Source organism: Gopherus flavomarginatus, chromosome 1 (assembly GCF_025201925.1).
Source record: "Gopherus flavomarginatus isolate rGopFla2 chromosome 1, rGopFla2.mat.asm, whole genome shotgun sequence".
NCBI classification, from domain to species: Eukaryota; Metazoa; Chordata; order Testudines; family Testudinidae; genus Gopherus; species Gopherus flavomarginatus.
In genome coordinates this window covers 142,990,472-143,003,163 of record NC_066617.1, presented here as the reverse complement: position 1 = coordinate 143,003,163, position 12,692 = coordinate 142,990,472, and the positions used below count along the sequence as shown (strand labels likewise).

General features: G+C 46.3%; 1 protein-coding gene across 1 annotated transcript in view; it reads left to right on the top strand.

Annotated features, from left to right (window-relative positions):
- The first annotated feature begins 5,082 nt into the window (after positions 1-5,082).
- Positions 5,083-12,692, top strand: part of FKBP4 (FKBP prolyl isomerase 4) — a 32,098-nt gene continuing 24,488 nt past the window's right edge. Inside the window, exons 1-2 of the mRNA XM_050966074.1 lie at positions 5,083-5,215; positions 11,079-11,223. Of these exons, the coding sequence (XP_050822031.1) occupies positions 5,132-5,215; positions 11,079-11,223 (229 nt within the window). The 5' untranslated portion in view covers positions 5,083-5,131. The remainder of the gene's footprint in view (positions 5,216-11,078; positions 11,224-12,692) is intronic.

The window sequence follows — 12,692 nt, the reverse complement described above, 5'->3', positions numbered from 1 at the left end:
CTTTATTGTCTGCTCCTTCCTCACTTTACCAATGGTTATAGCAGTTCCCCACACCCTAGTCCTCTTCCACTTTAGACATAGAACTGGAAGAATCTTCCTGGGTCAGTGAGTCCAGTCCCCTGTTATCATAGACAATTCCACCATATAATCCCCTTCATAAACTTGTCAGGCTCCTTCTTAAAACTAGTTAGGTTTTCTGCCCCCACAGCTCCTGTTGGGAGGCTATTCCAGAAGCTCACTTCTTGGATGGTTAGAAGCCATCTCATTTCCAACCTCAGTCTAGTCATGTGTGCCACTTTGACTACTGCACACTTGTCCTCTCTGGTATTACCTTGCTCCTTTTCCAGTCTGTCCAAAATCAGCTGCCAAACTCCTCGTTCTCACCCGGAATTCTGTTCAAGTCATCTGCCCTCTTTGAATGCCTCCACTGGCTGCCTTTGCCTTGCATACTTCTTGTCTTTTCTTTTTGAGGACCTATATCAAGCATCTCTGAGCCATATATTTTACAGTGGGCCTGAATCTCTTTTTACAGGAAGGCTCCTTTACAATATTCTGGCAGTATAAACAGGTCTTAAACATGTGTAAATGAGCATCACGGCCTTTGTCTCTATTTGTGTCTCTCTGTGTCATCCCTTTCACTATGCCAATGACACCAGCTTCTTGCAGTCCTGCTTCCATGCTTTTTTCCATGACATTCCCTATGTCTGGAACAGCCAGACAACACTCTTTCACCAAGCTCCTCTCCTCTTCTTCATTTCTACCTTTCCTAAATTCTCACTTCTAGCACGTCAAACTAAGTTAGTTAAATTGGTGCCATTTCTGCGGGTAGCCTGAGCCCCTAATGTTCTCTCCCCCCGGGTACAAAGTTTACAGTCTAAAGTTTAGACCACCCTTAAGTTGTTTTGCAGTATATCTCTACCCCTTTGTAATGCGACCCAAGATAACACGGGTTTGCATATAGCGCGGTAGCAACGGGGCTCCGGCGGTGCTTTAAAGGGTCCTGGGCTCCGGCTGCAGGGAGCCCCGGGCCCTTTAAATCACCACCAGAGCCCTGCCACTGCTACCCAGGGCTGCAGCAGCAGGGCTCCACCAGTGATTTAAAGGGCCTGGGGCTCCCCATAGCCAGAGCCCCGGGCTCTTTAAATCACCGCTGCAGCCCTGCCACCACTACCCCAATATAATGGCGTTTCACGTATAACGCAGTAGGGATTTTTGCCTCCCCACGACCGTGTTATATCAGGGTAGAGGTGTATCAGTTTTTGACAATATTTGAATTGCCCTTTCTGAGCACACACAAATTCAGTAGTACCAACTCTTGTGACTTAATCGCAAGTCACTGGATTTTGGAGCCTGCAGGGGGAGCTCTCACGATAACATGAGAAGCTTCTCCATTCCTACAATGTTGAGGGCTGCTCCAGACAGAGCAGCAGCACAATGTGACTACAGGAGGAGTGGAGGCTTTGCCATCCCTGCTGCAGCTGAGCCTTGGGAGAACTCCCCTAATGCACACTGCTCATGCATAACAACACACTCCACTCCAGGACTTCTCTTGGAATAGCAGCTGCTAGGTTCCAGGCACAGGAGAATCCTTGGAACAGCAGGGAGGGCAGAAAAGGTTGGGGAAGTGTTGCTTCTCGCAAAAGGCTTAACCAGTCCTACCGTGTGTTTCCTGTGACATTATAATTCATATGAATGAGTGATATAAGTTGCAACATAGAAATATTGTCATTATATAGGATCATTTTTGGAACATTACAAATACTTTAAATATAAAGTTTGTGGGGAGGACAACTTTATGATTTATAAAAACGTTTCTAGAGCACAGGAAGTGGAGGGAGGGTGGAGAGAAAACTACTGGGATCGTGCTCATCCCACAATACGTCCATTCCCTTCTAGATGTAAGAGCAGTACTACTTAAGGCCCTGCTGCTGCAATAAGCACCATGTGGGTGCAGTAGTCTCCCAAACAGAGCTCATGGGGAGGGGGGGGATCTAGCCAGATTGTGAATCAAAGGCAAACCTAGCAACTGTCAAAGGATAGCAGTCAAATATCACATAGTGTCAGTGAAAGTTCTTTACAGAAGGAGCATTTGTCTAAGAGTTCAACACAAACATTCATCCTGCTGAATTGCAATTCCCAGATGCAGTCAAACCACAGTGAATGAAAGAAGGAAAGACAGAGTACATCACCAGGGAAATACAGAGTTAAAAGATTCTACGAAGAAAGTAAATACTGATTAGGTACCACCCAGAAGCCACAATCTTACTCCATTTACTCCTTCCCCCCTCAAATAATATCATAGGTGCACGTTTGTTTGGCTAGATGTTCTTTCACAGACTTCAGGTTTGCAATCTCCACCCATAAACTAAGGGAAAAGACACCCTGGGGTTACTCTAAGGTTACCTCCCTCCCCCCCTCCTTTTAGGGCTTAGAATATAGAAGAGGAGATTAGTGAAAACCGGCATGTCAATCTCTTTCGTGAGCTGCCCATCCACCCTGTGTGAGCCAAACAGGATGAAGAAGCAAAAAAGAAAATGTTCCCAAACAGAAGCTGTTTCTCTTTGCATTCCCCGGGATTTCAGGGCTGTGTGACTGTACATGCGTTGTCTTGCCATAACGACTGTTATTTGCAGCAGGTGTCACTTGTGAGGCAGCGCTTTACTGAGAACGAATCACCGCAGGAGAACTGACTCCTGGCGACTGACGAAGCTGGTGTCAGGGCGCTGCGTTGCCATTGGAGCCGGCTGCCACGGGGATCCGGATGCAGAGATTTCACACCACGGCAGTGGGCCTGGCGGGAGGCAGGGCAACATTCTCTGCGTGTCTGCTGCACACCCCAGGAAGTGACAGCAGAGGGCACTGCCTACCGGGGAGGGCGCTGCAGAGCCAACCCCACGCCACGCCCCCACCCACTTAGGGAACGTCTGAAAAGTGTGAGAGAAAATGGGAAGAGAAAGTGCAAGAAAACTCGGGAACATGCTGGCAGCTTCATGCTGTGTGCAACTGAGGGGGCACAACATGTGCAGCGGACAGGAAAAATTGTAAAGTTGCTGGTTAGGACAAGAAAAAGGCAAACAAACGCTACATGAATGTAATTGTAAGAATTAAAAGTGAACATGAAATCAGGTGTTCTGGTTATCCCAAGAATACTGGCCCAAATACTGGTCGCTTGTACATCAGTGCAAATTCAAAGTAACTGCACTGAGGAGGTCAGTTTAATTACTCTTTCCTCATTTGCACCAATGCACGCGAGATCAGAAGTTAACTACGCCATACTGCAGCTATTGTGTATATTTACTTCCAAACAAGGCATTACATTTTGTGGGGGCAAAACTGCAACAAATTGCATGTAAAATTTTACCCCACAATGAATTGCCAGGAAAAGGCAGTCAAAAACAGTAGGCAGAATTCACTGCAGTTGCAAAATTGTGCCTGCAAAAACAGAAATCTGGCTAGCAAAAGGCCTTTTAAGAGGGAGGGTCAATGTTGCTATGAGACTGTTTGCATTTATTATTTTTCTTTGTTTTATTTTAAAGTCACCATTTTCAGAGAGAGCACGAGAAAGGAAAATAAGAGACCTTCATTGCAATCCTGGCCTGCCATTTTCTCACTCTGTGACCCCAATGGCCACATTACATCTTGTCTGTATGCCTGTTTGTCTATCTGTAAAATGATCATAGACTTTAAGGCCAGAAGGGACCATGGTGATCATCTCGTCTGACCTCCTGCACATTGCACGCCACAGAACCTCATCCACCCACTCCTGTAATAGATCCATAACCTCTGGCTGAGTTACTGAAATCGTCAAATCATGAAAATAATGTTAAAGGTAAGACAACTAGATCTGGAAGAAACGTATGGCTTATCTACTACACTTAGGCCTTGGCTACACTGGCGCTTTACAGCGCTGCAACTTTCTCGCTCAGGGGTGTGAAAAAAACACCTTCCTGAGCGCTGCAAGATACAGTGCTGTAAAGCGCCAGTGTAAACAGTGCCGCAGAGCTGAGAGCACGGCTCCCAGCGCTGCAAGCTAATCCCCATGAGGAGGTGGAGTACGTGCAGCACTGGGAGAGCTCTCTCCCAGCACTGGCGCTGCGACCACACTCGGCAGCGCTTTGAAGTTTTGAGTGTAGCTAAGCCCTTAAAATGCTTGGCAACGCATCTTCATATGGCTCCTCCTTTTTAAAGTACTTTGAGATGTATGGATGGAAAGTGTGATATAATATATGATTAATAGTACTTAAAGCAATTTTAAAATGCAATATTCCAGGATACCACATCCTCTTCCCTGCAAAGAAAAAAGGGTGAAAAAAGAATTGAAATAATTTAATTAGCTTCCGCTACCCTAGATCACTTATAATGCTTTTCACTTTCAGGCAGAAGCTTCTTAACTGGACAGAAGCACAGACAGACATGAGTATGAAATTTACGAAGAACTGCCCAGTGGACACTTATTGCAACCCGGAATGACTAGCTTCAATAAGAGAGACAATGTGGGTGAGGTAATATCTGTTATTGGACTAAATTCTGTTGGTGAGAGAGAGCGGCTTTCATGCTTACACAGAGCTCTTCTTCAGGTCTGGGAAATGTACTCCAATGTCACGGCTAACTACTAGGTGGAACAGATTGTTTAGCATAAGCACTTAACACATTTCAAGGGATGTTCAAGGTGAAATGGCCTGTTAAGATGTGTCCAGGGAGGAAGCAGCAGGGGGAGGGTTGTTACTGGGTTACTACCAATGTTGTAATACGCTGTAACTCCAGTGTCACTGTGCAGGCTGTGATTTTTAATAACAGCGAGGACTCTCTCTCAGCTGTGGGATCCTTCAGGCAGTGCACACACCCCTGCCTCCGCTCTTCTCGGCTCACCGACCGCGCCCCCTAGGATTTGTAACAGTCGCTTTTCGTGCGCTTCTGCAGTGCGAACTTTAGACCCGACCCCCGGCCCTCCCCTGCCTTTAACTAGAAGACCCTGCTGTCCCTCTAGAAACTTCTCAGTCCCGCCTCCTGTCGCTGCCGCGCCTCTGCTCCGAGCTCCTGCGCCGCTGCGCTGCGCGCCTTGCAGCCCAGCCCAGCGTCCCGTGCAGCCGCGCCGCGCCCAGCCGAGCGCCCCGTGCAGCCGCGCCGCGCCATGACTGCGGAGGAGATGAAGGCGGAGGGGGCTCCCGTGGAGGGCGCGGACATCACCCCCAAGAGCGACGGGGGGGTGCTCAAGGTAAGGCGGGGCCGGGGTCGGTGCACGGCGGGGAGGCAGCGCTGGGGCAGCCCGGGCGGGTCGCACCTGGCAGCAGCTCGCGCCTTGCCCCCTGCCCGGGCCAGACCTCGGGGCCCGGCCGCCGTGTGAACGCTGCCTCGGCACCGCTTCGCCAGGGGCTGGGCGGTAACCAGGCTACCAGCCCGCCGCGTCCCAGGCTTCCCCAGCTCCCGCCGTTAAATAGTCGCCGCTGTCCTCGCTCAGTCCCCCCCAGCGCGCGGCCACGTGCGCGTCTGCAGCCCGCGGGCTCCGGGGCGCAGCAAGGTGCAGCAGCGGGCTCCGTCTTGCACGGGGCCAGGCACTTGGCGGCCGCTGAGCTCCTCTCCTCCGCACGCTCCGAGTGCAGTGAGTGCAGCAGCCTTGCCTGGACACCGGGAGGCAGCTGGAGTGACATGTTACAAGTGGTAGGGGCCCAGGCGCGCCCGCGAGAGCCAAATGCATCCCGTGGAGACCGCCGGCTACATCTTTAGCCGGTGCAATTGATGTGGTTCCGCAGAAATGCGGGGCGCTCCGCTGATTCTCAGCAGTTGAGACTCTGACCCTAAAGGTCCCAGAAGGGGATGCTCCATCTTGATATGAATGGCCGCCCCCCCAGAGGAAGATGGAACACCGCATGCTTGGACCTATAGTCACCTCCCTGCTTTAAACGAACAAACAAAAAAGGGAGGGGCAGCTGCTATATATCAAATGTGCAGATTAGATGGCCTGCTGGCAAGCTGCAGATGCAGCCCTCAGCTGAGCCAAGTCTCTGTGCCCTTGCATTAAGAGGCATGGCTTATTGCCAAACTGACTGCAGTGATGCCTCTGATCACTCTACCCAGAATGGCAGAAGTCTGACTTCTCTTACTCTCCAAATTTGCAAACCCTTGTAGCTAGCTTTCTTATTTATTCATTTGTTGGGTATTGCTTCTCCACTTTCTCCACCCAGACTGCAGAGTGGAGCCCTGCACAGGACTTTTTTTTTTAATCCCACTCACCTGCTCCTCATTGTTTCTTGCATTTTTATCCCACTCCCACCCACAAGAACATTAGATTCCTCAAGTCTCACAGGAGAGAGATTCCCCCATGCTACTTAACAAAACAAAAAAAAACAACAACCCCAAAAAAGTCTGTTATAAAAAATTGCAGCTAAATTCCATTTATATTGTGGTAAACTGGTGAGAGGTTTAGTGGTTTCCTGCAAATTACTGCATTCTCTCCCCTCCTCCCCAACCTGCCCACAAGAAAGTACTTTTTATCTGCTCCCACTATTATGGCAGTGGGATGGGGGGAGGGATAGCTCAGTGGTTTGAGCATTGGCCTGCTAAACCCAGGGTTGTGAGCTCAATCCTTTGAGGGGGCCATTTAGGGATCAAAAGGGGCAGAAGTCTGCCTGGGAATTGGTCCTGCTTTGAGCAGGGGGTGGGACTAGATGAACTCCTGGGGTCCCTTCCAACCCTGATATTCTGTGATCCCAGTCGCACTGCAGAGTCCCTTTCAAAAGTCTGATCTGATGATCATGGTTAGTCTTGTTGAAATGGGAGCATCCTGGTCAGTCAGGGCACCCAAACACTGCACCAATAAAGACTATATGGAATGAAAGACTTTGTCCACCCTCCTTTTGGGCTGGGTGGATTTCCTTGGGTCTGTCCTGTAACCAGGTGTGTTAACATAAGTTTATTTGCACTAAAGGGCATTGCTCTCTTAGCCCCTGCCTATCTATAGTGAAAACTAGTAGACTTTTAGCCTGCTTTCCTGGACCAGAGCTGACATGGATTTCTTTTCTTAAAAACAAAATCCTGGATTACCTAGGGGATCAAGTCTGTCCTTCAAGAAGTGTTCTAGTCATGAAAACAAGGGCAGAATCAGGCCCGTATACAGGTTTTTTAACGGGGAGGGGGATTCATTCACGTGTCGGGGAAACTGCAGACACTTGAATGGCTTATTTGAAGTTTACATAATGTGTATGGGGATGGCTAAAATGCAGCCGCTTCATAGTTAGCCGCACAGCTCAGATTGCTGTGTCCTTTCACCCCCCCAGTGCATGATGCCTGTTAAGATTTTGAGATGTGATGGATTTGGATGACTGTTATTTCTCAAACCATAAAATCCTACACTGGGGGTGGGGTTAGGGAAAGAAGGAAGGGTAGGAAAATAGGACTTTGACTTTAACGAGACTGTCAAAGTGTTCTCCTGCCAGGAGGGTGTGGGGTGCTGAGCAGAGGAGTGCTGAGGGATGCTGTATCACCACTTACGACGCTGTTGTGAGCAAAGCAGCAAACCACATACTTTCCCTCTCTGTTCCTGTGAAGGATGGTTCAAGGTACAGCTGACCACAGGAGCAGCTCTCAGGTACAGGCTATGGACTCAGGCAGTAGCCTGCTGATCCAACCTTTGTGTCTGAGCTCCCATAACACAAGGCCATGGCTCAAAAACAGTACCTTTTGTCCACACCCCAAGCAGCACGAAGCTTTCCAGGGAGTGAAACAGGACCAGAAGGGAGTGGTGGTGGGGAAAGAACTGAGAGGAAAAGGAGAGATGCAAAGACAGTGAACAGAAGAGTCATGGCATCCATGCCACAACAAGGGGTGAGGGAGACATGAAGTCCATCCAACAGTTTCTCAGGGATATTTAATTTAGAGAGAGAGACAAACACATACAAGGGGCTCTTCTACATCATTAGAATCCATGGAGTTACGGTGGCATGAAACCAGTGTAATGGAGCACCAGGCCCAGGCACTCCTGTAAAGTCACCCCTGACTGTTTCTCCAGGATGCGAGGGAAGTCAGTCCCTACTTGCCCAAATGCAGATACACTCGGTAGGGATCATGGGCTAGCTGGCAAGGTGAACTAGCACAAACAGCACTGTGGTCTGCCTCTGTTCTTGAGCTACTACAGAATTATAGCATTAAGAGGCTCTAATAATGAGTCAAGAGGCTTTTGTGTATTGACTTAGGAGCAGCAGAATTGAGAGAGATGAAACAATAGGATTTTCTCAGTCTTGGAGACCTGTCCAGATTCTGCAGACTGGCAATTTGTATGGCATAACCCCACTGAAATCAGTGAGCTTGATTGACTTGATCTCTCATACTGCAATCTTTCAGTGGTATAGCTCCCTAGATTTCAGTGTGGTTGCTCCTGTTTCTCAGCAGTGTTAGATTACAGTCAGACCCAATGGCTGTACCTTGGTTACTGGAAGCGGCATCTGGGCTTTTCAATAAATAAAATTAATCTAAAAATGAGAGCATAGGAAGCATAATCATACTATGAATGGAAAAATTGAGATTCTCTTGGAAGGGAAGTGTAAACATTTCATTCAGGTTAGGAAATTGAAAACACTGTCAGTATTGCAGGTGAAACTGGCTATCATCCAAACTGAATGAAGCACAAAAGGTAAACCACACATAAGTGGTCCAAGGTCAGGCACGGCTCTTTTTTTTTAGTGCCCAAGCTGAGACATCTTAAAGGAACTTGACTCTTCAGAGTGGGTGCCCAGCACTTTCTGAGAGTGACCTCACTTCAGGGAGGTCTCAGATTGGCACCAATAACCACTCCTGACAATTCAGCTCTGGATTTTTTTAAATTAATTTTCAATAAAATTTTTTTTCTAAAATCTAAAGCAGCAGGTGGCATACAATTGGTGACATCAAGGGCTACTTTGGTAATTTTCCAAGACCCAAAGTCTACGCTTTATTTTCATGTAAAAATACTTATCTAAATCCAAAAATAGAGGCCTACAGTCTTAGCAGTTGGCTTGAATGTCTGTCTTCCTTGACAGATGTCATGAAGTTGTTTGTCTTAGTTCATCAGCAATTTTTTTTTTTAAGTAACCCTCTGATTGGGTGGGATGGATGGCAGCTATTGGCCATCATGTAGTGGCTGATGAGTTATATTTAGCCTTTGGGCTCCTCTCCCTATATAAATCTATACAAGTAGGGGATTTTTTTTTGGTTACAGCTGGCCCTGGTGGCTTTCCATTATTATAACACTCTGTTTCAATTGCTGATAAGTCCGTCACACTCTGAAACTTTCTGTGCTTGTGCTTTACCTTAGGTGCTACAGTTCAGTCCTCAAGAATGAAGCTGGTAGGAGAGTCATGCAGTGTACTTTTAGGGTTTTTAGGGGGGGGGTGAGGGTGTGGTGGTTTTGACAGTTGTAGTTTGAAGAAGGAAGTCCAAAATTTGGGTGGAAGATAGTCCTGTCTCCTGTTCCAATGAAAATCTGTCCTGATTTATAAGCTCTCGGGACAGTCTTCATTAGCACATGGGCAGATGAGTTTGCACAACTGTTGGCATTTTGGGTTTTGCCAGGCTGCACTGCACAGGCACCTGTCTCCTCTGAACCTCCTGTAGCTCTCCAGATACAGCTGGAACACAAGCAAAATTGATTCTTCCATTCTTCCCAAATACCCTTTGGCCAAGTTGATGTGCTGGACTAGTTGTAGTTCTGTCTCCTCTACTTGCAGACCTTCCTGGTTCCTGTTACTGGGTAGAGCCTCGTACCTTAGGAGGAAGGCAAGTAATGTTTTCCATGTTACAGATGGAGTAACTGAGGATCAATGAGGTTGCAGGAGGTTACTGCTTGTCGAGCTGGGAATTGAGCCCAAGTGGCAGTGCTTCTTGGAAGGAATATGCCAAATCTGTGTACTTAGCCCCAGTTTACAGACAACATATCCATTTTCCCCCCACACACGCACAAAGTGCTGTAAGTCCACAGATGAATGAGTACTATGTAACCTAAGAGCTTTAACTCTGTCCCCAACTAGGTAACACTTGGATTTTGGGAATAGAACCCAAGAGTCCTAACTCCCCATCTAATATTAGAACATGTCCTCACACAGGAAGAGGCAGGGCTTCTTTCTCATTCACTGCACGTACGTTTTAGTACAAAGTGCTACCTCTGTGGTTAAGACAGCCATAAAGCATATGCACAAGGAAACGGAATTAAGGTTTTGTGGATTACCTTAATTTTGGCACTTCCTAATTTTGGGTGACGTCCCTTTAAAGTTTGGGGAATGAAAAGTTAGCTGATGGAGTCTCGCTTTTCCAAAGAGGCATTATGCTGTGAAGCAATTATGTAAGCAACTCTTTGCTAACATATTTAACAGTAGTTTGGTCAATGTTGGGATAAAAATATTTCCGTGAGCATGTCAATGATTTCCTCTCAGTAGAGCTGAGAGGAAGTTAAACTCACTCATTCATGAAATTGGGAGAAATTGTGATGACCACCTTTCTCTCCCTGCCAAAATAATCCCAGGTGTTGTGCTAAAACTTTCTCTCCTAAACTTCCCCATTTTGTGATGGGTAAATCCTGTAGTTGGATTTACAGTTTCCATTTTAAAAAAACAAAAACCTCCATGGGAAACCTGATATTTTCACTTGCGTCCTTTCAGACAGTTAGTGCATCTTTAAAGGCTGCAATTTTCAAACCTAGTGCCTGTAGTTAGGCTCCTAAATCTAGATGGCTAATGTATATTTGGATGCCTGACTCTTAGATTAAAAGCTTCAAAAATGTTCTTCCTCTTTCAGAGCAAAAAGTACACCTACCAACCCAGAATGGTTCAAATGCAAGAATAGCTTATTGTAGCCAGGCAGTATTTTAGGGTGAATAGAACACAATAATAGTAGTAATCTCCGCAGTTGGCATTGTCCAGGAAATCTGTATAGATACAAGGAAGCTGAGAGCTGTTTTCCCTAATTTCTAATCTAAAGAACAAAGTGTTACCTCTTAGGATAGTTTAGGTCTGCCTAATGTTACACACATGGCAGAGTTATGTGACTTTGTTATCCAAACTGTATTTTTTTGTATGCAGCTCAATATTACTTATTCAGCATTTCTTTCTCAGGTTATCAAGACAGAAGGAACTGGGACAGAGTCTCCCATGATAGGTGATAAAGTGACTGTCCATTATACAGGATGGCTTCTGGATGGCACGAAGTTTGACTCTAGCCTGGACAGGAAAGACAAGTTCTCATTTGATTTGGGGAAAGGTAATGTCCCATGTTTTGTGTTTAACCATCTGTTTGGCACCATTCAGACTGAAGCCCCATGCATAATGATTGTGGCTCCATTTAATTGTTCCTTAATTGCAAATTTTAAAATTCCTACATAATTGTGCTCCAGGAACGAAATGTTTTTTTAATTATTAGACAATTTTTTGAAGAAAACCTCCGGAATGTGAATGGAGTGTAGTCAATGCAGCAATGCCTGCCTAAGGGGGCTGTCTACATGGGAAGTCATTCCTGATTAATTCTGCCCAATTCGCTCTCTGTAGGAATGTTCTTAGTATGGAATAAGAATGCCTTCTTTCAAATCTTCTTAATGCACTTCCAAAACGGATTAAGCTAATTTGGAATAAGGCATTCTTATTCCAGAATAGGAAGATAATCATGAAAAACGATTCCCCTTTAAATAACATCCTATTGTAATATGGATTAATTTCCTCTTGTAGAGAATCCCTAAGAATGCAGATGGTCAGAAACAATAGCCTAGATAAGTGAACTGTCACATTCATCTCAGTGGGGAATTCACCCTGAACTGTAATGATAACTTAAAATATCCACACTGGCTATTTCATTCCCCTCATCCTGGAAGAAACATCAAGCAAGCCATGCCTATTTTTGATGGTTCGATTTTGAAGCAGATTGCAGTGGGGCAGCTGTCAAACTGTGGAGGTGGAGAATGAAGAAACCAGCTCCTCTGCCCCTACACTTCTAAGTCATCCTTGGTCCAAAGGGAGCAGGAAAGAAAAGCATGCCTCAACTGTCTCCTTGGTGCCAGAAGCCCAGTCACACCTTCCACCATTTCAAAACTTCCAGCTTCTCCCAGACATCTTGTACCTGGCACTTACATTTCGTCAATACAAAAATTTCAGCACAGTTAAAATTAGAGGACAGGGTAAAATTGACTGCCCTAAAATAATTAACACAAGGAATAGTGTACCAACTGGATAAGGGACAGTGAGTAAGAGGGCTTGGTGTGGCCATTTCATCGGCGGTTCAGGCCTCTGTTTGGTCTCTGGCTTCAGAAGAAACCCTTTTTCCTGCTTTATAATTGTGTGTAACTTTATCTTTTGGGGAGTGGGGGGTTTGGTGGTGTGTGGGAAGAAGGCAAGTTCTAGGGATATCTAAAGGAGTTAGTGCCCCAGCCGTCCTCAGCAGTAGCAGAGCTTCTTCACCTAGATGTTTGTTTTCATGTTGAAGGGCATCTGGATAACATTTGTGCTGGCCTCTGCCAATTGATAAAGTACAAAGAGAAAAGACCATCATTGTGGATTGTCTGTTTTCAAAATAAGAAAAATCTCACACCCTAAGACCTTCCTCTTCCAAGAGTTTATTTTTATTATTATTTCACAGCACTTGGGAGTGTGCCAGGAACTTCAGACATAGTCCCTGCTTCAGATGGCTTGCACTCTGTTGCTCCCCACCCCCACAATCTTTTGTCTACAATGTAGGGTTCA